This window comes from Alternaria incomplexa (assembly GCF_024043165.1).
Source record: "Alternaria incomplexa strain BMP 0042 chromosome Unknown scaffold_1, whole genome shotgun sequence".
NCBI classification, from domain to species: Eukaryota; Fungi; Ascomycota; class Dothideomycetes; order Pleosporales; family Pleosporaceae; genus Alternaria; species Alternaria incomplexa.
The window spans coordinates 993,148-1,017,267 of record NW_026249850.1 but is presented as its reverse complement, the minus strand read 5'-3'; the positions used below and the strand labels follow the sequence as shown (position 1 = coordinate 1,017,267).

Below are 24,120 nucleotides of genomic sequence, written 5' to 3'. Positions count from 1 at the left end.
CTTGCAAAAATTCAACCACCGCTATCTCCAGGCTTTGTCCGAGCTACACACTCGCGAAAGACATCATTGGTGCTTACATCAACCATAGTCACCTGCGCCATGTCTCTAATCCACTCAAGCTTTGTTTTCTCTTGGCAATGCACGCTAGAGGCGGATATAATCCCACGCGCAGACCGCAAGATGATCAAGCTCCGATTTCCATGTGTTTTGCTGGCATCCGGCCAGTCCCGGGCTGACACACCTGTGGCTCAATGTGACAGAAACTTGACGAGAAGACATCATGCCATGGTGCCTCAACCCGAAGGTTCAGGATTGTTTCGCAACTAGATAAGGTTCTAGAGCCGCAAAACTCGTTTCGGAGTATTTATCCGCCTATTCAAGATCGCTTCACTTCCATTCTGACGCAACATTACAATCAAGAAGTGTCAACGTTGAAGGCAGCACTGGGCTCTGCGATCCCGGCTTTGACTCAGACCTCCAAGTTTCTGCCTAGCGCTTGAGGTACTCAATAAGCGCACTTGATGCAAATCCGTCACCGATCCTACGAGGTGTAAATCGCGAACATGCGAAAGGTGTGGGGCCAGCGGGCATCCATTCGCTTGGGCCTCGCAACTATACCTTCTTCGACAGCGATTCTTCATCATCTGATGCCGAACGCCAAGTGTCTGACATATCTTTACATACTCTACATCCGGACCTTCGGAAAGTGTGAGACCGACACCGCTGCTTGTTGTTGCCGAGGAGGAATCATTACCATGCATGTTGCAACTCGGGTCATACGATCTATCCACCGGAAGAGGACGACAGCCATGGCATGATGTGCATGGCTTGAACTGACGCGTGGCAGTGACTTGAGACTTATACCCTTCATCAGTCTCATCACCGATGGCTTACACGAAGTCATTCCAATACCTACTCGATATCTTCATGCGATTTACGTCTGTTTGATCAGGTCGTACATGCAATCTGACATGCTCGGGGACGACACCTAGATGCCCACACAAGATTCAAGCTTACGCCCTATGCAACGAAATATCGTTTTGTATAGCATGACTAGGCACGCATACTGGAGAGCTATTATTATGCAGTCTGCTGGACGTAGTGCCAACCAGCAGAACGAACTGTTGGGCGCATTAGCCAATCAATAATACCCTACGAATCTCGCTAAGCTTTATAGTTCCTGAAAGTCACAAACACATTGAGTATCAAACTTGCGAGCTTCAAGAACGCCTGGCTGCTGTGTGGTCTCGCTCATGCCATCGTGATGGGCTTGGCGCCAAGTTTCCGAATAGTCCACGTGACCGCGCGGCGGCTGGAAACATCGACGTGCGCGACCCATCGAGAACCTCGCGCGCAACAGACCCCGACTACCTTCACCACAGTAAAACACGCTCCACACTAAAGATGCTTGATATTGAGGACTTTGACGCGGTATATCGCAATCTCCACTACAACGATGGCCTTGTTCAAGAGATTCAATCATACCGGACTGCGCTCGGCGGGCGCACCTTCTTCGAACGGCTGCTGACACTCCTAAACATCAAGGGCAAGTCGCGCACACTGTTGGGCCTCTTCAAATGCTAACTGGAAATAGGAAGCAAGATGTACCCGCCCAAAAGCTCACAACAGCTTCAAGAGCTCCATCAGCGCATAACCTCCTCCAACACCACACTACACAATAAGCACTGTCTTGTATTCTACCTACTCAAAGATTTATCGGCGCAACACCACGAAGCGACAGAGCTAGCTGAATCGTTCGCGAAAGACGTACATCTCGAGAAGCGATTCTGGACATTCGTTGAAGGACTCTGGTTCCTCGACCACCTCCAATTCGCGACCGCCGTCGGACACCTTACATACCCGGGCATAATACCTACCTTCCCTGACGAGATCATGTACACCCTCTTGACAGGGCAGGATAAAGTGAGCAGCATGGGCATGGCAAGAGATCCCAAAGATGATATACTGGCACTAGCATACTACAACTGCGTGCGGCCGCCGCTGGAGGATCAGAAGACCAGGGACGAGTTTGCAAAATACCTTGCAGGACGCAATGTCACGGAGATGTACCAGTGGATTCACAGCAGACCGGAGTACGAGCAGCGTCCACTGCTAGAGATCCTCATTGAGCAGACGCTGGATCACCAACCTTGGTCTCAGGACCCCGAACATGAGATGTATACGCGAGATGCTAAGGCGTTTGAGCTGGCGGGCTTGCCGTTCAACGAAGACGAGGAGGAGTTCATCGAGAAGTTCCTGACTGAAGGCAGAGGCAGGACCTTCCAGAGCGCACAAGATCTGGTTATGATGCGCAGGATTGCCACAGGCAAGTTGAGTGATGTCGCGTCTGATATGGGCACACGCGGACGCAGGATTGATGGTGTGAACTGGGAGAGTTTGAAGGATGGTGTGAAGAGGGGGTTGGGGCCCAGGAAGGATGAGCAGAGCTTCGCCGTCTAAGACGAACAGTCTGCGGAAGAGGGTTCTCATGTCTCACCTGGTATCTAATGCATAGCGAGGGCGTCTTGGTACAAATTCAACGCGGTGCTTTAGCCTGGCACACCTGTCTCTGATCGTCTCATCAATTGCTCAATAGGGTGCTACATCACCTCTTCGCAGCGCCTCGCTCGGAACACTACTCAGTCATCACTCGTATTTCGTGTCCTTCCGTGTTAACTACAGCGCCACGGCTGACCAGTGCTGTATCTTGAAGTCCGCGCTACTTGGCAGCTGAATCCCACTAGTGTTGGTACTCAGTACTCAGCGCATTCATGGGAATGTACTCCTCATTGAGACTTTGATGTTATTTAAGATTATTGTTACATTAAAATCGTATGTGGTGACGCGGAAAGTACATCAGACAACACTGTGGAGCGGAGGTCTCAAGGGAAAATAAGACTACGCAAAAGCGAGCGCAACATCAATACACATATGAACTCCTAGCTGATCTTGGCGTGTTCGCTCCACTCCCCATTGGGCTCGAACCTGGGCTCAAGCCACCTCTTCGCCTGTCAGCCCCGAAGAACCTTTCCAGCTCTTCCGCCGGCCCGAGTACATCCTGGTAATAGCTACTTTCGATGCTCTTCTCCGCCATAACATCATTGTCTTGCAGTACATTAAGGCAGAAAAACACCATGTTTCCCAATAACATGTTGCTCCTCAACTCGACCTGCGATGCGACATCGTGAGCACCGACCTCCTCGCCATCGTTGATGTACAAGCGTGTCTTGTGGGTCGCGGTGTCGAAATCGATGTACGAAAATGGTGATTTGAGTGCTATCTCAGCGAGGACGAGTCCGATGCGGAAGATTTGGATGTGTTTGGAGAGATCGCGACCATCTCTCCTTTGGCGATTCATTTGGTAACATTGGTTCAGGGTACGTGTTGTCATCGACGAGCCAGGCGCTGCGGTCAGCATGCTAGCCCACTTCCCATCCTTCGTTCTCCGCCAGCGTATATTCGAGCAGTCGAGGAATGACAACCATTGGCTTCCTATCAATCGGAAACAGCCTTGGGCGATGCCAGTCGCTACTGCATTTTGGTCTTGAGAGTATAGCGTTTGTGAGCCGAGGTAGACGTTCTGATCGCGAATCACACTCGATAGGGCTTCCTTGTACTGCAAGTCAGAGAGAAGGTTTGTTGGTGGTTTCTTGACCGTGAAGCCTGCTGATGTTGACAAAGGAGGTATCATGTAGCAGTCATCCTGCGTCCTGTTCATGAGACTTGACACAGCAGTAGCGAAATTCTTCGGCACCAAAGCTGGTTCGTAGATAGTTTTAAGGGTCACAGGATGGACGATGATCTCATGGCTTGCCCCGTTCATGTTGAGCAAGAACGCGAAGTCGCGCTTATGAATGCGAGGGATGGATAACCCGAGATGTAGTCGATTGTCCCGGCTGGAGTCGCTGCATCGATGTAATCGCTCAGCATCTTTTTGGGCGCGAACGGCGTCCAGAACCCTGCTCTGTATCGTATCCGTCCTTCCGTCTCCGACCTTGATTATCACTCGCCTTCCAGGGAGTCGCTTGACTTCCGTGAAGATCTCTGCGTGCTCTCGCTCGAGGTAAGAGTCGGTAAAACGTTCGAGCATGGTAAGCTTTTGATACAATCGCCTGAGACGCTCTTCTAGATCGTTCGCTTTTCCAAGGACGCTCAACTCGAATCTGCGCGACCATGTGGTGTTGTGGCGAATTCTCCAAAGGCACTCCTTGACCCGATCCTCGTTACTCAAGTGCTGAGTTTCTCCATAATATCCTCTCCTGGACTCGAAATTAAGGGCAAGGCCCCTGACTCGTTTGATGTCGGTCTTGATACTTCCGGTGATCACATTCACAGTACCGATTGTGGCTGTAATCCTTTCGTGCCCTTCTTTTCCAAACAGGATCCTGGTGTGAACATCGGGTCGATGCACTTGGATGTCATATTTCTGTTGCCAGCTGTCTAGAGATAGTTTCGCAAAGTCAAGCCCTTCTTTGATGTCGAAGAGTCGTTCGGATAGTCGTCTCCATTGTCTGATTTCAAGGGCAAAGGTGTGTAGAGCCTGTCCTGCTGTATAGAGGCCAGAGATAACGCCAAGAACTTCAGCCATGGCTCGTCCAGCTGGAGTGTTGGGTCGCGTTGAAGGTGCGGTTGAGATGTATCTTCTATGACACTAAGGAGCAGTAAATTCGCGTGCGGCACAGTCGGGAAAACTTTGAGTCGTGTAACAGCAACAGCTGCCGAGCGCAGGAACTGTATGGTGCAATTTCGTGGAGGATGTAGTGCGAGTCCAGAATATCAGCGCGGTCGGATGGGGGCTGGGCCATCTTTTAGAGGCGGCGGCCTGAAGTATTTTCGACATTAAATGGGCGGCCTCATGACCCACGAACTATTGCGGCTGAACAGATGCGAACATCAGCTCGCCGGCATTGGTGTGGGGTATTGAGGTGACATTGGTCGGAATTGGCTCCATGCATAGCGGCACAGGGATGACGTTACCGTTTGGTGGTGCTCAGCCCCCAACGGCCCCCAAAGGCGTCTGAAGTCAGCTGCCTGATCAGGCAATTGGGTCGCACTGTTCATATGAGCGTGGCATTCCTACATCTTTTCGTTTCTGTTGAGTTCTCGACCCCACTGACAAATTTCTCTTGACACTGGGTGCAGTACCGGACAGAACGTTCCATGCATACCACAGCAGCAGGTTTCTTCGCTATAGACACATACCTGCCTTTGTTCGTACCACGTAAAAAGCTTTTGATCATCTCCATTCCTCCATTCGTTGCGACTCCGTGCGATGGCGACCATCTCAACCGACTTCCTAGAAGTCGACGAACGTCATCGGAATCCCAGTCATACTCGGTCGCGCTCAGGAGGCTATGTCGATACCATAGAAGAAAAGGCGAGATGGGATCGAAGGAGTCGCGAACAAGAAATGAAACGTTATCATGACAGTCGGCATGGTACAGCCTCATCTCCACGAATTTCTAACTCTCCTACAACGCCTGACCGACTCGGCGTCCCCGTCTTCGAAACTACTGGGAGGATGCGATCGAGTTCAGAAGCTGGTCAAAGGGACAGAAGGTCAGAACGACGATACAACACTCAGGAGGTCCGGCCCAGCGCGATACCAGTTTCCGGCTACGATTTGACCAACGAGCCAGTCCTGTCAAGTCAACTACCGGTAAGGTACGAAGGCAAGCCACAGCACCAGAAGAAACCAAGCATCAAAGTGGAAATCCACCAGGACAATCCACCATTGCCCACAAGCGGTCAGGCTTTTAGGGCGAAGCGAAGTCCGAGCGCTAGCCCAAGATCACCCACTGCACGACCCGAGCTTCAGTATCAGTATGCGACGCTACAAAACAAACTGGACCAGATCAGTAGCACGTGTTCTCCATACATGGATGTCGAGGCTGCGGAACCTCAGGATCTCACGTTCGACAAGATAGTAGAACACACTAAAGCTTTTGCTTTCGATCTGCAAGTGTGGGCTCATCTTGCGAATCTCGACGGTATGGCTACGGTGGATAAGCGTAAGAGAGAAGTCGTGGACGCTGCATCGCGAAGCCTAGACCGCCTGTTGTATCTGGTGGCAGAATTAAACGACGCTTGCTCCAAGGCCAAGCCAAGGGACCTGAAGTTCAAAAAGCTTCCTGAGATCGACGACGAGACGTTATTCGAGGACGGGGATGACGACAGGTATGTGCTTTCGAGACGTCGACGGAAAATTCTCTGACTTAGAATATCAGCGGTGAACCAGACCCTACCGAAACCTTGAGCTCCATCATTCATTCCAGCCTAGACGGCATTGAGCTGCAAATCCAGAATCTGAAGAGATTGAGTCGAACATTGCAAGAGGCCACACCGGATGCAAAAGATGAGGTCGTGGCAGTCGCGAAGCTCGTAACGGAAACCGTGAAGTACTTCGGCTCGGAAGAGGCACTACATCGCTATGGGATCAATGAGAAGATCTCTGGGAGGAGAGGTTTGGAAGAAGCAAGGTACACGAGTTCGCATTAGCCGGGTGAAGTTCAGGAGTGTGGTAAAGATGATGGAGACCAAGTAGCGTTTCGTCCAGGCTGATACTGAAATTGAGGTACATTTTGACGCGTTTCGTTAACGCGTTAAGTTGGTGATAAGGGATGGAAACGCGCGCGTTGGTGTGGCTGCCGCCGCGAGCCGCTCTAGCGTCGGCTCCACGACCGGAAGCTTGGGGGCATGACGTAGCGCATCAACATCTAGAACAGTGTGCCAATGCAACCAAGACAACTTGATTTGATACAGGAAATGTTCTTAAAGCTCTTTCTAATTTTAGTTGCGCTGGTTAACGTGCGAAAGAGATCTCAGTCATGCTGGATTCCATCTCGCGACATGTCGCTTACCTGCCCAGTTCTACGAGGCCCGGCTCCGCCGCTGACAGTAGAAACCATGAGCACGGTCTCGCATGGCCAAACACCCACGAATCCGACACCACGTCGTCGCTACATCAAATCAAATCAAAATTCATTCGTGGAAGGCACTCGTTGCACATACAGGTTCAAGATAAGAGTATATTGCGGTCTTCTGAAGATGCAAAAGAGAAAAGGATATTTGCAGCGCAGCAAAAGGAATGACTGCGAAGCTCTGACGACATGCCAGAACTGAGAATGGAATGTGCGTCACCCCAGACGAGAAAGGCGCAAGCCATCACCAAAAAAGGCTACAACTACCATCTACGAGCACTTGGTAACGCTGGGTACGTTGGAGCACTTGTCGTAGGTCTTGCCGCCAGTTACGGAAACATCTGTCCAGGTCCAGCCAGTGCAGGAGCCCTTTCCGCAGGTAACGACAACGTCGTACCCACTGCTGGAGACGTCACCAGTGACGTTGTCGAGCGTCAAACCGGTAATGGGGACGCCAGTATCAGCGTCACCGTGGAGGTCACCACCGTCGTAGTTCTGTTCAATGAGGACGCCATACTTGGAGATCTCAGACAAGGTAATGTCTTCGTAGGTGACCTTGTTGATCTTGCCGGTCGTGCCAGCGCGAGCCTTGACGCGGACGCCGTTGACGGACTTGGTGATCTCGGAGTTCGAGAAGGTGACCGTATCGACCGTGTTGTCGTCACGACCACCGACAGAGCCGATGGAGAGACCGTGTCCACCAGAGCAGAGACCGTTCTTGAAGGTGATATCCTATCCGTATTGTTAGCGGGTGTCATCATCTCAATCCAAAGAGGGGATACATACGGTACCAGAGTTCACGGCAACACAATCATCCTGGTTGTAGACCTTTGCACCGTCGATGATGACGTTGCTGCTCGAGCCAATGTCGAAGCCATCCGTGTTGTGACCTTGCTCGTCCTTGTCGCCTTCCGAAGCATCGATGGTCATGTCGGTAATGGTGAGACCGTCACATCCGTTGATACTGACTACTTGAACGGGAGGGTTCTTGATGGTAATGCCAGTGATGGAGGAGTCGGTGAGCTTGTGTGCGGAGAAGAACTTGGGCTTGGTCTTTCCACCGTTTCCGCCCTCACCGTCCCACCAGCGAGCACCGTCACCATCGAGGACGGATCCCTCGGCACCCTTGACAGTGATTTTGGTTCCACGAATGTCAAGAAGAGGTCTGAGAGTTGGTTCATGAAGTCAGTGCATATCTAATACATTTGTATTTGGATATTGCTTACCCTTTCCACTCTTTGTAGCCCCAAGTTGTGGTACCCTCGAAAATGACGGTGGTATCGTCAGCCAAGCTGGAGAGGTCCAGAGTAGTGCCTGAAGGAACAGCAACGTCCGAGAGGACCATGGTAGCACATGATGACTGCGACTTAGAAGCCTCAGCAGCTCCGTTGGAGCCCGAAAAGGTGCAGCTGGAGGCACGTTTCACAACTTCGGGCTTGGGTGCAGGAGTGATCGCCGGGGCTGGGGCTGCCGCAGCGGACGCCGCCAGCGACGTGAAGAAGATACCAAGAGTCCAGGCGACCATTGTGAAAGATGATTGATTTGAAGAAAGGCTTAAAAGAGAGTGCGAAGTGCTTGGTTGCTTGGCCTACATGCTTGGTACGCCACACATATATACGAATTCCTAGTAATGATACACACGGATGAATGACTTAGCCACCAGCCAATTACTGATACATCGAATCTACATTTGACGGGATCATAATTTCCCGATTCAAGATTCTCCATACTGACAGATGAGGGATTGTTTCGAGATCCTCCACCAAGTGGGGAGCAAGAGGAAGAGATGAGAAGGACTTGGTCGCTCGAAGCAACGCTTGTTCAGTGCGTGGGTGTGGTCAGGGGAGATTTGTTTCGGAAAATCCTCCAATGAGTGGGACCCGCCCGATTTCCACTTTTCCAAGCCTGTCGTTCGAAGGTACCCTCGTGAACATGTCAATGCATAGCCAGAGTTGCGTGACAAGCCTCGGAAAGAACGGAAACTAAAAGGCTTGACTCTGCTCCAGCCCACTTCAGCGCAGTGGTGTGGGAAAGCTCTCTTCCATCGTGTGAAGTAGCGTGCCGGAAATGGCTAGTACGTCCACCGGCCATAGATTGGGAATCTGCGTTATTCCCAGCCACCTCACGATGTCTCCTGACAAGACCTGTAAGTGTTTACTGAACACCAGCAGAGGGTGCAAATTACATGTCTTGTGCTTCCATGACGTGCACATACTTCCTCCCTTCCCGTTGTGGTAACCTTCCCGCTGGCGCAAGCTTCCTTCACGCGCCTTCGGCATCTCGGGCAAATGACGTTCCACCCGCCTCCGCAAACGCCACACATCTGGGGTCGCTAGTACCTTGCATATTACCCCGCTGAGCATTTCTTCCATGGCAAACATTATACCGTCAATGAGATCGTTCCGCGACGCGCATGTCCGGATGGCGATCTTTGGCCGCGGCTGAAGTCCACGGGCTAGTTGCACGCGAGATCGAGAGCTATGTCGTAGAACAAAAGTCGCGTCGCGTCTCATTGACTTTTCTTCATCACCGAGGAAGTCAAGATGCGGTTCTTTCATCTGTTTGCTGTCGCGATCTCGCTGTTCTTTGGTGTATTGGCGACCGATAATGGCCTGCAAACGGATGTGGAGTGGGATAATGGATCGCTCATGGTTAATGGCGAGCGCGTCATGATCATGAGTGGGGAATTCCGTACGTTGATGATTTGAGATGAATAAAGGGTAAATGAGATGAGTGCTAACTCAACTTTCGCATCTACCAGACTATGCTCGCCTCCCAGTACCTGAGCTATGGCTCGACGTCTTCCAGAAGTTCAAGGCGAACGGCATGAACGCCGTTTCAATTTACTTCTTCTGGTCGTACCATTCGGCATCGAAAGGCGCATACGACTTCACAACACCGGGGAAAGATATCCAGCGCCTGTTTGATATGGCCAAGGAAGCCGGACTTTACGTCATCGCACGACCAGGTCCATACTGTAACGCAGAGACAAATGGAGGTGGTTTTGCTCTATGGACCAGCGACGGAAGTGGTGGCAAGTACAGAACTTCGGATGAGACATACAGACAAGCCTGGTCGGAATGGATAGCGGAAGTTGGCGAGATCATCGCAAAGAACCAGATTACCAACGGCGGACCTGTCATCCTAGCACAAGTCGAGAACGAACTGCAACAAACCCGTTACGAAGCCAACAACACTCTAGTCATTTACATGGAACAGTTGAAGACCGCTTTCAAAGAAGCGGGTATCATCGTGCCTTTGTCACACAACGAGAAGGGCTTCAGGTCGAAGAGTTGGTCTACTGACTACAACAATGTCGGTGGTGCGATTAATGTTTACGGTCTGGACAGCTATCCTGGTGGCATGAGCTGCACGAATCTCGACACTGGATTTAACCTGCCCAGGACGTACTACCAATGGTTCCAAGAGGTTTCCCCCACTCAGCCAGAGTATCTACCCGAATTTGAAGGCGGCTGGTTCCAACCATGGGGCGGTTACTTCTTCGATCAGTGCTTGGCCGAACAGAGTCCTGAGTTTGCGGATGTCTTTTACAAGGGCTTGATCGGACAGCGAGCTAGCCTTCTAAACTTGTACATGGCATACGGCGGCACGAACTGGGGCCATTCTGCAGCTCCTGTTGTGTACACTAGCTACGACTACGACGCGCCGCTACGCGAGACACGAGAAGTACGCGACAAGTTCAAGCAGTACAAACTCCTTGCACTATTCACACGTGTCAGCAAGGGACTTCACAACACGTTTATGGAGAACAACGGCACCGCAAACGCGGTCGACAACTCCGCAATCTGGACTTGGCAGCTCAAAAGCCGCGATACGGAGGGGAGATTCTACCTTGCCGAGAACAACAACACTCGTACCCGCGCTGTTACCGATTTCTCCATAACGATCAAGACATCTGAAGGCGATGTCAAGATCCCGAGCATGCAGCTTGCGGGCCGTCAGAGTCGATGGGTAGTCACGGACTATGCTGTGGGTGACGAAACACTGCTCTACTCGTCAGCTGAGATTGCTACCTACGGCCTCTTTGATCGACCTATCCTCGTATTCTACACCCGTGAAGGTCAGACAGGAGAGTTTGCGTTCAAATCGCAGGGCAACGTAACGTTCAAGGCTTACGGTACGGAGTCAGACCTTGCGAGTAAGCCGGCCAACGGCACCTACTCAGCCTTTTCGTACACTCAAAGCAAGGGCGCGACAGTCATTGAGTTCTCCAACGGCGTACTTGCTTATATGCTTGATATACCGACTGCATGGACCTTCTTTGCCCCATCAACGACAGATGACCCGAACGTCACACCCGACCACCAGATCTTCGTGCTCGGGCCATATCTCGTCCGCTCAGCCATTGCATCAGGCGACACAGTCTCCGTTGTTGGCGACAATGCAAACGCGACGACTATCGAGGTATACGCCGGTTCTGATGCGGAAGCGATATCCTGGAATGGAAAGAAGCTCGCTACGACGAAGACTCCCTATGGTTCTCTCACTGCGAAGATCGGTGGAACCGCAGAACGCGAGATCACTCTTCCAAAGCTTGCCAACTTCAAGGCTGCTGGGTCTTCGCCTGAGATACAACCTTCGTACGATGACAGCAACTGGGTCGTCGCTAACAAGAACACCACCCTGAGCCCCGTGAAGCCACTCACCCTACCCGTACTCTTCAGCAGTGATTACAAGTACTACACTGGCGCGAAGATCTACCGAGGGTATTTCTCCGGCAAAACGGCATCATCTCTCAACATCACAGTCCAAGGTGGTGTCGCGGCTGGCTGGGGTGCTTGGCTCAACGGGCAATCAATCGGTTACCATCCCGGTAACGCATCACTCACTTCGACAACAGCCTTGCTCTTGTTTAAGAACATTACATTGAAAGACGACGGGAACGTCTTGACGGTGATAACCGACTATACTGGTCACGACCAAACCTCCACTGGCCCCGCTGGCGCCGAAAACCCCCGCGGTATACTAGGTGCCCAACTCCTTAGCGGAAACAACACCAAGCTCTCCTTCGACCAATGGAAGATCCAAGGTAATGCAGGCGGAGAACGCAATATCGACCCAGTCAGAGGACCTATGAACGAAGGCGGCCTCTACGGCGAACGCCTCGGCTGGCACCTCCCCGGCTTCGATACCTCTTCCTGGGAAGACGCCAGCCCAACTGCCGACGGCGTCCAAGGCGCCGGTATCCGCTGGTTCACAACCACCTTCTCCCTCTCCATCGACTCTGACCTTGACGTTTCAATCGGCATCGAACTCGGTGCGCCGAAAGGTACTATCGCACGTATGCTCCTCTTTGTCAACGGCTACCAGTACGGCAAATACGTTCCCCACATCGGCCCTCAGACTCGTTATCCCATTCCTCCGGGTATTCTGAACATGAGGGGGGACAATGTATTGAGTGTGGCGATGTGGGCGCAGACTGAGGCTGGTGCGAAGTTGGATACGCTCAAGTTAATTGAGTACGCGAGGTATGAGAGTGGGTTTTCATTTAGCGAGATTGATGAGAAGGCGTTGCAGCCGGCGTGGGTAGATAGGAGTGAGTACGCGTGAGCGGTGGTTGGCTTGTCGTTTTGCAGAGTGATTGTACCTGTCCGGCATCCAGATATTGATATATCCTTCTTACGGACACTCAATATCGTGGTTACACATCTTCCAGTAGCCCCATCCGTTTACTACCACATCCACTCAACGCCGCTCCAATTGCTCGGTGATATGTATACTGCTTTAGAGGATCTTTCAGGATATCCATCATATCATGGTCGAGGTTCTCCAACTCGATCTCTTCAAGCCTCAGTGCCACAGGCAATATGAATCCTATGAATTCTGATTTTACATCTTCAAATGTTTCGTCGTTAATAACCATGCGAACAAGCTGGTTGTATAGTTCGAGTAGGGACTTAGAATAGTCAGGCGTTATACAGTTCTCTGTAAGCTGCTGCGAATCACACAGTGCCAATAATGAGTATACCCTATCGCGTCGATCTGCACAGTGAAGGGCTCGTCCGGGCAAGCCAAACGAAGAGACCTTTTCCACCAGGTTAAGACTACCTCTAGCTACCTCGATTGATTCATCGATTACTCTGATTGCCATAGAATTCATGAAATGTGCCCTCTTTTTGACTCCATGGGTTTCCAAAAAGCCCCCCCAGGTGTTGCAGAGAAAGGAGACCGATTCGCCAGTGGATGTGTAAGGGCCAAACCACAAAACCCTCTCCGAGGCTAAAGTGTACTCTTGTACAATCCAGGCCCGACTCCAGTATGGCGAATTGAAGAGATCCATAACGCAAGGACCGTATACCTTATACCAGCGTTTAAAATTGCCCTGGCCGTCGTTGTGAAAAGGTGGTATCGTTTTCATGGCACGTTCCCATTGAGCCGAGTATTTAGTAGCAGTTCCCAGCCAAGCTATGACGAGCTCAGCTTTCGAGTAGATCTTTCCCATCATAGAGACTTGATGAGTCCGTTCTGGATTGCTATCTTGATCAATGCAGATAGCATCTACCCACAGGGCGCACGCCGCCCGATCTTTCCTGGCTTGATGAAGGAAGTTCCAAAGGTTTTCGCGTACGGTTAAAGGCTTCCCGTTGACTAAAATTTCTCTTGCGGGTGTCGGTGGGCCCCAGACGTACGAAAGCGCGGTGTATTTGGGCGATTCCTGAAGAGCGATTACGCGAAGAGTGCAAGCTATTGGAGCCGTTTCGTCATCTGCTTGAATAATTTCAAGCAGTCGAATGTTCGTGCTGGCATCGATGTGGAGCGGAGTGTCTTCGTACAGAGTGGACATGATGGGAAACGATGTGTGGGGTCGGTCGCCAACAAGTGCAACATGGTGCGCATCAATGCAGTCAGAAGGAGGGAGGAAGGAGGAAAAGAATAAAGGAGCGAGGGAAATGTTGACGGGGTTGATGAGTGAGACGAGGCTGAGGCGCAGCTGCCTACGGCTGAACGAAGTCTGAGGGCAGGAGCTAAGCAGGCTGGTTTAATAAGCGAGGCTGAATGGGCGATTAGTCAACGACAGATATGTAGCGGATACAGTGCGCGTGAACATCTAAATCTTGCACATGCCTTTTGTTCCATTCTACACGCTCTTGAATCGCTCAAACATCTACGGACGTGATTGTATGCCAGACTGTAGAAGGCCCGCTTTTATCTGAGCATACCTCTTAGTACTCCCATCCGTCATCCCCACTGTCTTCAAAGTCCAGCACCATATCTACCCAGTTCCCTCCACCATATTGGCACTTGCTGGGTCCGATCTTCTTGAATCCCGCTTTCTCATAGAAAGGTATATACCGGTCTCTGCAGATGAGCGCTATTCTAGAACCCACACCTGAATCCTTGATCCTCTGCACATAGCTCTGCAGTAATATTGAGCCGAGACCTTTGCGCGCAAAGTTTGGATGTACACATAATGAGTGCAGACAAACTGTCTGACCGTCTTCGTTGTGGCCTACGTTTGGCGTGAGTTGGTAATTGGTTTTCCAATCCTTGGGGTAGTCCATGGCATCATCGGTGACAAGAGGGGAGTTTGCTTTGGTTGAGATAACGTGACCAATTATCACGCGCTTCCGGTCCGTGTCTGCTGAGTCTATTGATGGGAAAGAGTGCAACTTGATGGTCTCGCCTAATGGTCCTGACGTGGTGGGGTAGGCGGAAGAGAAGAGGCCACTGCAGAGCTCACCACAGGTTCGCAGACGGTACTCGAGCTGTGGTAGGTTAGCGCGGAATTTGAAGAGATCGGAAGGAAAGAGCGCAGCACATGAGCGAGGGAAGGGAAGGAGCGAGCGACTAGCGCATAGCAAACTCAATTGAATCCGATGAACGACGTAAGAGGTATATTGGTGTTTCGTGAAACAATTGATAAGAAACAGGGCAAAAGACAGTGTGGGCACTTGATAGTTTGAGTAACATCATCATGGAGAAGAGCGCATGGCTCGTGCCTGACAGAGCCCAATGGTGGTACTGAGCAGAAAATGCAGGCATTGACCATGATGTCCGAGATAACGTCGATGAAAGCAATCGTTCTCACCTTCTCGCGCGATGCAGCTTCAACCGGATCAAAGGCCGCATGCTCGAGCCAATCGCAATCATCCAGGTCGTCGATGTTGAGCAATGAAGCGTAGGGCCGGACGCCCATCTGCTTGAGTCTCCCCTCCTGGGCGATGTTGGAACTGCGATGAGGCACCAAACTCGATTGCTGCTCCACGGACTCTGGGCTAGCGACAGTCTCAGGCTCTCTTGATAGTTCGGGCATGCCATCGAGCGTCTTTTTGTCTGCTAGCAAGTCTCGTGGCATCTTGGCGGTAATTTGGACAGGTCAGATGGAGCGGTGTTATGATAATGGTACGGCAGGAGGGTCGGTTGATGCGACTACAGGAAGCCGGAGTGCAGTGGTGAGTCTGGGTTGGTGGTTCCTGGAGGACTCACGAGACTCTCTGCGGCCTCAGCCCCGCCTTTACTAGCGGTTCGCTTCGCGCCTGCCGTTGCAGATCGTTCCGGGTTAGCTGGGTGGCAGATGGCCCAAAGGAGCAGGCGGGGATATGCGTGTGTTATGGCTGGTATGGGATTCACTCTTCTAGATTCCTGCTTGCGTCTCAAAAAGCAATAACTTGCGATGGCGAGATTCGTGGATTATCGACCATGCCCTGACTAGCGATGGTGTGGCGATGGGATTTACCATGACGTGCAGTAGGATGATGTCGGTGGGGTATGGCAACACCTGGTGGCATGGAGCTACAGCTCATGGAATCCTTTGCAGGGGCTAGCCGTAGGGCGCAGCGGCCAGATGATTCTCGTGCATGCGTTGGGCAGGAGTTGAAGCATCCCAGACATTATGCTATCCAGGTAGCTGGAGTAAGCTCTGGGTATGCACCGGGATGAACAGCACCCCCGCGGAGATATTGACCAGGCTGGCCGCATAGTCAGCCCAGGACAATAGCATGGCAGAGACGCCGTGGCTTCGAGCAGAGACCGCGTTCATTCATATCGACGCGACTGTCTGCACTGTCTAGCCTCTCCCGCGCGTCGGCTGCCCCGCTTACTGTGGCCATGCTTGGGCCTACACCGCCAACGTCGTGGTTTGGATGCAGTAGTACTACTCCTTCGACTGCGCGCCTTCCGCCTACGCCCCAGCCCGACGTTGGTGGTATATTACGAGTGACAGCCTTGGTGGCCCAGGCGAAACTCTCACAACATGCAGCCTGTGCCCTCTGATCGCTGATTCATCCGACGCTGGGTTCGCGGCTCCACTACGTTCCATTCCCTTCCAGCCCAGCAGGCGGCGACTGACGTGCCCTCTCCCTCTCTCACTGCGAGGACCCTCCGGCCCGTTCCAGTCCCAGGTTGCGACCAGACCATCACGGCCCAGTGCCTCCTTCCTATAAGCATCTGCGCACCGAGACACCGTTGCCCCGACCCGACCCGACCCAACCCAACCTCACCTCCCACCGTGTCACATTCTTTGGCCTCATCCAGACGTGCCCGCATACGCCCCAGGCCCGCTCCGAGCCACCATGTGAGTCGATCCGGAGCCGTGGTTGTGCCACCACCCCCAGCACGCTGCTAACACACGCCGCCAGGCCTCGCGTCACCATATCCATCACCGCGCCCGGCACCCAGGCCGACACGGACCTGCTGACACTCGAACTGCCCCCCGGCAGCACCGTCAAGGACCTCAAGGGCTTCATCGAGGCCGACACCAGCCTGCCCGCCGCGTCACAGAGCCTCTACCTGAACGGCCAGCCGGTAGCCGTAGACACACAGACACTAGAGGACGCCGGAATACGGGACGGCGAGATGCTGGCCGTCGTGATGCGCGCCGCACCTCGACCAAACAGGAACCTCCAGCAGCCGGGCAGGCCCGCGCAACCTGATCCAGAAGGCGTGCGACAGCTTGTCCTCAACGACCCCCAGCAGATGAACAAGCTGCGCCAGGGCGACCCGGAGCTCGCCGCCGCCGTCAACGACCCCACCCGCTGGAGAGATACATATGCCATGAGGCAACGACAGGCCGAGGAGTCGGAGCGCGAGCGCCAGAACCAGATTGCCCTCCTCAACGAAGACCCTTTCAACGTCGAGGCGCAACGAAAGATAGAAGACATCATCCGCCAGGACCGCGTAGTCGAGAACCTGCAAAAGGCATACGACGAGAACCCCGAAGGTATGTCAACTTCGACCGGCGGATAGACCTATGGGATGATACAAGTGAGGGGTTGTTTTGGATAGTCGCTAACATGTCACAGTATTTACGCGCGTACACATGCTTTACGTCAACACCGAGGTCAATGGCGTGCCTGTCAAGGCCTTCGTCGACTCTGGCGCCCAGGCCACCATCATGTCCCCCGACTGTGCTGAGCGATGTGGTATCATGCGCCTGATGGACGTCCGATATGCTGGTATGGCACGCGGTGTCGGCACAGCCCGTATTCTGGGTCGTGTACATCACGCCGAGATCAAGATCGGAGGTGCGGTCATGCCCTGCGCCTTCACAGTCATGGAGGGTAAGGACGTCGACCTACTGTTTGGTCTGGACATGCTCAAGCGCTACCGCGCCAAGATCGATCTCGAGAAGAACGCCCTCTGCTTTGAAGGTCAGGAAGTCCCCTTCTTGCACGAGTCGGAAATTCCCAGGAGCTTCGAGGAGGCGGAAATGAACGAGCCAACTGTCCAAGGTCCCAACGGAGAGGAGATTGGTGCGAAGACTGGTGCCGTTCGACCGAAAGGTAGCGCTGCAGCTGGTCCTTCAAATGCAGGCGCATCATCCTCATCATCTCAACCAGCGCAGCCGCAAGCCCAACCCACAGCGTCCAAGGCGCCCGTAGCATCTGCACCCACGAGCAACTTCCCTCAGGAAAACATCCAGCAACTCACTGGCATGTTTGGCTGTTCAGAACAGGAAGCCATACAAGCACTGGAGATGTTCGGAGGCAATGTTGAGCATGCTGCAAGTTTCCTTCTCGGTGGTTAGTCAACGAGACGACCACAGCACCATAAGATCAGGATCACATGGCGCTCGCCTACGCCCGCTGTAGTGTCACCCAGTAGGATTTAACCCTTTGGAAAGATCTGAACAGTTCAAAGGAGTCTCGATGACGAGGACATGAGTTGACGAACTCACGACATGGCATCGATAGCATGCATGTATTACCAGGGAACAGGATTAGAAGCGAAGAAGCTTCATATGCATTAACGTAGTTTTACGAAGATAAGATAGATCAAATGAAGAAAGGCTTTCAACGCCCCTCAACGCGCTTATCGTAACAATGCACTCCCATGTCTACCTAATCTTGTACAAGCACGGCTTCAGGACCGCACCATCCTTAGCATCGCCCTCGTCATCTCCATCACCAGCACCGAACCTCTTCCCCTTGAGTCCGAACTTCATACCACCACCCCTCTGCGCCACAGCCCCCGCTTTCTGATCTTCCTTCGCGTTCTTGCCCTTGCTCGGATGCGCTGCCTTGACAAATTGCATCTTGACAAACATCTTATTGCTCAAATCAATCGCATCGCCAGGCCTCTCAGGTAAAGCATCAAGAACGAATCCACGCTTCCGCAGCACTTCAATAAACGCAGAAACATCCGTTCCTTCTTTACCCTCTTGGCCATCTACATTGACCGCGAGCTCGGCCTCGTCTTCCGAATCGACAGGTCCCTCCTCAGGTGGCTTATCAGCCTTAGCTTTCTTTGCAGGTTTCTTATCCATAGTCTTCTTGAGAGAACCAATGGAGTTGATAGGTACACCGCCCTTCTTCTTGTCCACACGCCCGAAGCGCGATTTGATTTCTGAAACCCAGAGTTCTCCCTTCCAGCGCAGGATACGGTATGCTTCGTCGATGAAATCGAGCCAGTTTGTGCCCATGAGGGCGAGGCAGAAGATGGCGACGTCGACGCTGTTTTCAGAGATGGGCAGCGCGGAGATATCGGCGATAGTTACAAGGTCGGCGGAGGGACCGGTGGGTTTGGAGAGGTCGAAGGAGTGGAATGTCAGGTTGAGCGATTTGAGATGAGGTTGGAGGCGGTAGGATAGGGAGGCTGTTCCGCAGCCTAGATCGGCGACGGTGCAGTGGCCTTTGAAGTCCCGGGGAAGCGGCTTCGCGTCTCCGCGGGGTGGTGCGATGGCTGTGGTCTCTTCTTCCTCGAAACCGGGGCCTCTGCGAACTGCGTTCTTTGGTGGGCCTCTTCGGTCTTTTCGTATGTCCTTGTTCCGTAGCTTGCCTCGTACTACTATGCTGTTGACGTAGCCGTCTACGGGGTTCGATGGCCATACTTCGACCTGTTGTGCGAAACCGCGATGGTAGTCCTCGAACATCGACGGGTCTTCCTTGAACAGAGACGCGCTGTCCGCAGAGGGTTTTGTGTAAAGCGCTTCATTCAAGTGACGGAACCGCGCACTGGCGAGCTTGCTGCGCATCGATCGCTGGAGAGGTGTGAGGCCCTTAGGCTCGGGGAGGAGGTTCTCCAAGACGGGAGCTGCGGAGGCGGGGTTCGTGCCGTTTGCGTTTGCGGTGAGGAGTTTGTCGGCTTTGGATTCCTTCCTGCGCTTCTTCTTCTCGCGCTTTGCCTCGCTGTCGGCTGTTGCGGGTTTCTCTTCAGCAGACTTCGTAGCATCTGCTTTAGCCTCTGCAGGCTCAGCTACCGCCGCCGTATCCGCGTCCACTTCTTTTGCGCCATATGCGTCTGCCTCCTTGTCTTTGTTACCTCCAGCCTTTCCCCTCTTCCTCTTCTTTCCACGCTTGTCTTGTGTTGCCTCGTCTGTCGCCTCTACACTTGCTGCCTCTGGCTTCTTGGTCTTCTCGGTCTTCTCCACCTCCGCACCTTTTCCATTGGCTATGCTGTCCCATTGCTCTGCAAGATTGTCTGCATTGACCTGCTGCTCCTCGCGCTTCTCTTTCCTCTTCTGCGCCTTCTTTCCAGGTTTTGTAGAGTCTTTCGGCTTTGGTACTTCGACCTGAGTCTTCACCTGCGCGGCAACGTTCCATCCGGGCACGGCGAACATCGTGACGGGTGTTTGGAGGCGAGTAAATTGTGGCAGAGTGAGATGTGGAAGTTGCGCTGGAAAGTACCTGGGACGGCTCGAAATTTTGGGCGGCGGAAGGTTCTGCCGACCGGGAAATGTGGGGCTCCCGCGCGGAGTTCGAGCTCCACTTCGCTGGAACCATCAGTAGCTTCTTCAACGATGGCATTCATCAACTGCACTAGTTTCCGACTATACATCCCTGGTCTTTTCTCTCATCGACACTTTGCGATCGGTTTCGAGGCCTGTCCCAATCTGAACAAATGTCTCAAGAGTCGTTGGTACGCCCGGAGCCATGAGAAGGCATGCAAGAACGGACACAAACGGCCGCTCTTTGTCTATTGGTCGCCTATTGGATCCACCCCTCTCACCAGTCAGCCAGGGCGGATCGTGGGCGGATGCATCTAGATTCAGCATCACGAAATCTCCGCCTCAGGATTTGCTGCCCATATGTGCAGTGGGTGCCGTATACTTCAGGGATTCACTGATCATGGGAACAGATAGATTATGCAACGGATAGATCACGATTTCCTGGTTTGATAGTGGAGAGAGAAGTATATCTTGTAATGGAAGCCACCACCAATCGAGACGCTTCTCCTCGCTTGACATGTGCACTTACAGTAACGTTGCATCTCACGCTGCAGGGATCGCAGCACCTTTTCTTCCATTACCGAGTTTGGCTTTCTGTCGTGGACGTCAGTAAACAACATCCAGCGGAAGAAAGGCAAATCTTGGTTAGAACTCACCAGCAATGGAACCGAGCATACCACGCTCAGCGCAGCAGCAGCAAGAAAGAAAGCCCAGATACTGGTCATTGCGCTGGCTATCTCAGGGATGACCAAAGCTTTCTCCTCATCGGACAGTGCTTGGAAGGCCTTACTGCTTGATCCCGCGATGAGGTTGCCAATCTCCATGGGGGAGACGTCTGGGAGTGACTTTCCGACTTTGTCGACCGCTACGTTGTGGAAGAGACTGCCGCTGATGGCGAGGAAGAGAACCATTCCGAGGTCTTGACTGATGGTCATGGCACCAACGGCGTTGGCTATCTCATGAACAGGAACCAGAGACTGCACAATGGCAAAACCTGCGACGATGTAACACCCTGTACCAGCTCCTACGAGAATGCTATAGCCATAGATGCTGGCATTGGCAGTAGTATCATCGACGGTGTCTGCGAAAGCCGTTAGCCGATCTACTTGGAAGTTGGATGGAGTGAAAATCCTACACATCAGAGCCGTGCCAATGAGCGCCAGTGTGCTACCTCCGATGTACCAGACAGGTATCAAGCCATATCTGGGCATTAAAAAGCCATTCACCATTGAGGCGACGACCATGAACATAATCAATGGTAGGAGTCGAACGCCTGCCTCGAGTGCGCCATCACCTTTCACGAATTGGAAATAGAGCGGTATGTAGTAAGTCATAGCCTTGGGGCAAGTCAGCTATTGTGTTCAATGGACTTCGTAGGTAGCTTACCAGGATAATACCAGAGGATAGAAACACCTGAAGCTGCATGTTGATCAATGTCGGTTGCTTGAAAAAATGCATCGGGTATAATCGATTCTCTTTGGTAACGAGCGGATGAAACTTCAGCGTGATGATGAAGACGACAAGCAGAACGCCCGTGATGGTCCACAGGGCGATGACAATTCCGGAACTGAACGGGTAGATTACTCCGCCGAAGGTGAGCACAACGGTTAGGCAGGCGGAACCAGCGAGGAAGATGACGGCGTTGACCCAGTCGACATGGCGCAGCTTCCCGGCGAGCGTCTTGGAAGGGTAGGGGTCGATACTGGGGAATAGGAGGAAGTATACGGGTGCGAAGAGCGCGCCAATGGGAAGGTTGACGTAGAACCCCTAGTAAACGATCAGCCTCAATGGCCAGAATGCGAAGATGGAAAGACGAAACAACATACCCATCTCCAAGTGGCGCTGCTTGCCGCAAAGGCGCCGCCGACCTAATGGTGGAAAGTTAGCATACATCCGGTAAGGACGAAGTTGTAGGGTTGTTCTCACCACTGGGCCCAGCACGCTACCAACCCCCCAAACAACCGTACTCCCCGCAAGATACGCCGGCTTCTCCTTCTCATCCGAAAGAACAGACACATACGTCAGCGTACCCGAGTACATGCCCGAGCCCCCCACGCCCGCAACAACCCTCCCAATAATAAGCGCCTCAATATTCGGCGCAGCACCACAAAGCGAACTGCCGACTTCAAACAAGAAGATGTTGAAGATATACACCCACTTGATGTTAAAGACGCCGTAGATCTTTCCCCAGAGCAGGATGAACATGGTGCCGAGAGCGAAGCCCGTTCCGATCCATGTTAGGAGCTCAAGGTGCCCGAAGTCGGCGATGATGGCGGGTTGGATGTTGGCGACGATGGTGTTGTCGAGGGCGAAGAGGAGGGTTGTTGATAGCATGGCGGAGTATGCGGTTGCCCACTAGACGGAAGAAAACGTATTGTATTAGCATTCATACTGGATGTGATGGAATGTATGCGATTAAGTGCTGGTGGCTTGCTTACCTTCCAACCATGGATTTTACGAGGACTTGACCCGTCGGTTGTAGTGACGCCGTCGGCAGGTGCGCTTTGAGTACTCAAATCTGCCGATGCTGCATTCTTCTCGCAATTCAAGTCGTTCGGGCTCGGTTGTGTACCTGTGTAGTCCATGTCTGAAGGATTCAATTAGTGCTCAATGGAATATGCCTTTCGCAGACGTAGACACAATTTCGATTGAGCTCGAGATAGCTTCGTAAGATGTAAAAGGGATGTTGAGAACAGAGATAAGCTCGAAGGGTTGTAAGGAGACTATAACGACCGTAGAGGTGTTCAGACGGGGCGGACACGGACACGGACACGGAGTCCGAGCGGCCCACCTCCTCCCGAGGATACTGATCTGTGGAATATGACGACCGAAAGAAGAAGTAGGACATCTGACGGAGAGGATTGCATCGAAGAAACCTGATCTGGGTCAGATGAACTGTGAATTACTAGAGTGTTTGCGGTAATCATGAGCGGTCATGACGCCAACATCGCCCGCTTTTTCGTCCTATACACCAAAGAGACTCTAGAAAGTTGTCACAGAGCCACCGATTCCAACCCGTTCTTTTCTTCCCATTCTTGCAGCTTAGCCCCAAGATGCGTTACGCTTTGGTGCCAGTAACCTTCCGACTCTTCAATGTGATCTAGAGCCGCGAAAAGCAAGCGCGTTGAAGCGACCACACCACAGGCAGTCGCCTTTCCCCCGCCATTGACGAGTTCGCGGTGTAATGCTTTTAGTGCCATAGTCAAAGGCCAGGCAATGAAGATAGCTTGCAACATGATGATATCGCTGCTTTCCTTGCGCGGCGATGGCAGATTAAGCCCTACCGCGCTGCATATTTGGAAAGCTGCGGCGATAGAGCGACGTTGGCTCTCGGTTATCATCGATGACGGTAGTCCTTGTTCCTCGATCTTTGTGATAGCTGATTCATGAGAAAAGATTTCAGTCGCGCGCAAATTCATGTAGAGGCTGAAGGCTACGGGGTCTTCACGAATGGAAGTCGCGTTGAGATGACGCTTGAGGAGAACGAAGAGGTCATCAGTCTTCTTGACTAGGGCGTAGTAATCGTCCCAGAAACCTGTTCTGTCACGTTGTTGCCCATGGTCGAAGCAGCGCAAGGCTAGCTCGACCATTAGAACGCAGCCTGCGTAGGACGATATCTCGAGACCGGGTTTGGTACCCACGTCTAGAACAGAAGGCATCTTGAGCGGTTCTAACCTCGAATTTAACAGGCCTGGTGATGGCAAGTTGATCCGAAAGTCCTGGATACTGTGTCAGTACCTAAAAAGCATGAAGGTTCACATTTCGTACCTTGACGTCTCCCAGCTAACACTGCAATCCGCTACGTGTTTTCACGTAGCTTTCCAGTATGTATAGGCCCCAGAATGTGCGCCGTCGCTCTTCCAGTAGTACCGGATCTTCAGTATGCGGCAAACTGAAAAGAGAGCTATTCTGGCTTTCTCCACTCTCAGTACTTTGATCATGGCTGACTTCGTCCATGCGGTGTAGCCTCAAAAGCCTACAAAGCATAGCGGCGCGTCCTAAAGTCAGCCAACTTCTCTCCAGCTTCCGGCTCATAGCTTCGAAACGGCCTATCAACAGCAAAGCTTGAAGGAA

General features: G+C 52.5%; 10 protein-coding genes across 10 annotated transcripts; 4 read left to right on the top strand and 6 right to left on the bottom strand.

Moving 5' to 3' along the window:
* Nucleotides 1-1,404: 1,404 nt before the first annotated feature.
* On the top strand, nucleotides 1,405-2,460 carry J4E90_000358 (uncharacterized protein; the record flags this gene model as incomplete). The annotated part of the gene is made up of 2 exons (XM_051429954.1): nucleotides 1,405-1,546; nucleotides 1,595-2,460. The coding sequence occupies 2 exons, from the start codon at nucleotides 1,405-1,407 to the stop codon at nucleotides 2,458-2,460; spliced, it is 1,008 nt and encodes a 335-aa protein (XP_051295441.1).
* A 460-nt stretch (nucleotides 2,461-2,920) lies between these two features.
* On the bottom strand, nucleotides 2,921-4,588 carry J4E90_000357 (uncharacterized protein; the record flags this gene model as incomplete). The annotated part of the gene is made up of 1 exon (XM_051429953.1): nucleotides 2,921-4,588. One exon carries the CDS (start codon nucleotides 4,586-4,588, stop codon nucleotides 2,921-2,923), a length of 1,668 nt encoding a protein of 555 aa, XP_051295440.1.
* Nucleotides 4,589-5,521: 933 nt separating this feature from the next.
* On the top strand, nucleotides 5,522-6,498 carry J4E90_000356 (uncharacterized protein; the record flags this gene model as incomplete). Its single annotated transcript, XM_051429952.1, has 2 exons — nucleotides 5,522-6,177; nucleotides 6,228-6,498. 2 exons carry the CDS (start codon nucleotides 5,522-5,524, stop codon nucleotides 6,496-6,498), a joined length of 927 nt encoding a protein of 308 aa, XP_051295439.1.
* A 692-nt stretch (nucleotides 6,499-7,190) lies between these two features.
* On the bottom strand, nucleotides 7,191-8,445 carry J4E90_000355 (uncharacterized protein; the record flags this gene model as incomplete). The annotated part of the gene is made up of 3 exons (XM_051429951.1): nucleotides 7,191-7,652; nucleotides 7,707-8,085; nucleotides 8,147-8,445. The coding sequence occupies 3 exons, from the start codon at nucleotides 8,443-8,445 to the stop codon at nucleotides 7,191-7,193; spliced, it is 1,140 nt and encodes a 379-aa protein (XP_051295438.1).
* Nucleotides 8,446-9,463: 1,018 nt separating this feature from the next.
* Nucleotides 9,464-12,491, top strand: J4E90_000354 (uncharacterized protein; the record flags this gene model as incomplete). The annotated part of the gene is made up of 2 exons (XM_051429950.1): nucleotides 9,464-9,611; nucleotides 9,682-12,491. 2 exons carry the CDS (start codon nucleotides 9,464-9,466, stop codon nucleotides 12,489-12,491), a joined length of 2,958 nt encoding a protein of 985 aa, XP_051295437.1.
* Nucleotides 12,492-14,104: 1,613 nt separating this feature from the next.
* Nucleotides 14,105-15,237, bottom strand: J4E90_000353 (uncharacterized protein; the record flags this gene model as incomplete). Its single annotated transcript, XM_051429949.1, has 2 exons — nucleotides 14,105-14,647; nucleotides 14,971-15,237. The coding sequence occupies 2 exons, from the start codon at nucleotides 15,235-15,237 to the stop codon at nucleotides 14,105-14,107; spliced, it is 810 nt and encodes a 269-aa protein (XP_051295436.1).
* A 752-nt stretch (nucleotides 15,238-15,989) lies between these two features.
* Nucleotides 15,990-17,907, top strand: DDI1 (DNA damage-inducible protein 1; the record flags this gene model as incomplete). Its single annotated transcript, XM_051429948.1, has 3 exons — nucleotides 15,990-16,015; nucleotides 16,520-17,100; nucleotides 17,183-17,907. The coding sequence occupies 3 exons, from the start codon at nucleotides 15,990-15,992 to the stop codon at nucleotides 17,905-17,907; spliced, it is 1,332 nt and encodes a 443-aa protein (XP_051295435.1).
* A 309-nt stretch (nucleotides 17,908-18,216) lies between these two features.
* On the bottom strand, nucleotides 18,217-19,938 carry J4E90_000351 (uncharacterized protein; the record flags this gene model as incomplete). Its single annotated transcript, XM_051429947.1, has 1 exon — nucleotides 18,217-19,938. The coding sequence occupies one exon, from the start codon at nucleotides 19,936-19,938 to the stop codon at nucleotides 18,217-18,219; it is 1,722 nt and encodes a 573-aa protein (XP_051295434.1).
* A 651-nt stretch (nucleotides 19,939-20,589) lies between these two features.
* Nucleotides 20,590-22,380, bottom strand: DEP3 (Efflux pump dep3; the record flags this gene model as incomplete). The annotated part of the gene is made up of 5 exons (XM_051429946.1): nucleotides 20,590-20,640; nucleotides 20,724-21,023; nucleotides 21,433-21,813; nucleotides 21,873-21,914; nucleotides 21,973-22,380. The coding sequence occupies 5 exons, from the start codon at nucleotides 22,378-22,380 to the stop codon at nucleotides 20,590-20,592; spliced, it is 1,182 nt and encodes a 393-aa protein (XP_051295433.1).
* Nucleotides 22,381-23,039: 659 nt separating this feature from the next.
* Nucleotides 23,040-23,705, bottom strand: DEP6 (Depudecin biosynthesis cluster-specific transcription activator dep6; the record flags this gene model as incomplete). The annotated part of the gene is made up of 1 exon (XM_051429945.1): nucleotides 23,040-23,705. The coding sequence occupies one exon, from the start codon at nucleotides 23,703-23,705 to the stop codon at nucleotides 23,040-23,042; it is 666 nt and encodes a 221-aa protein (XP_051295432.1).
* Nucleotides 23,706-24,120: the final 415 nt, after the last annotated feature.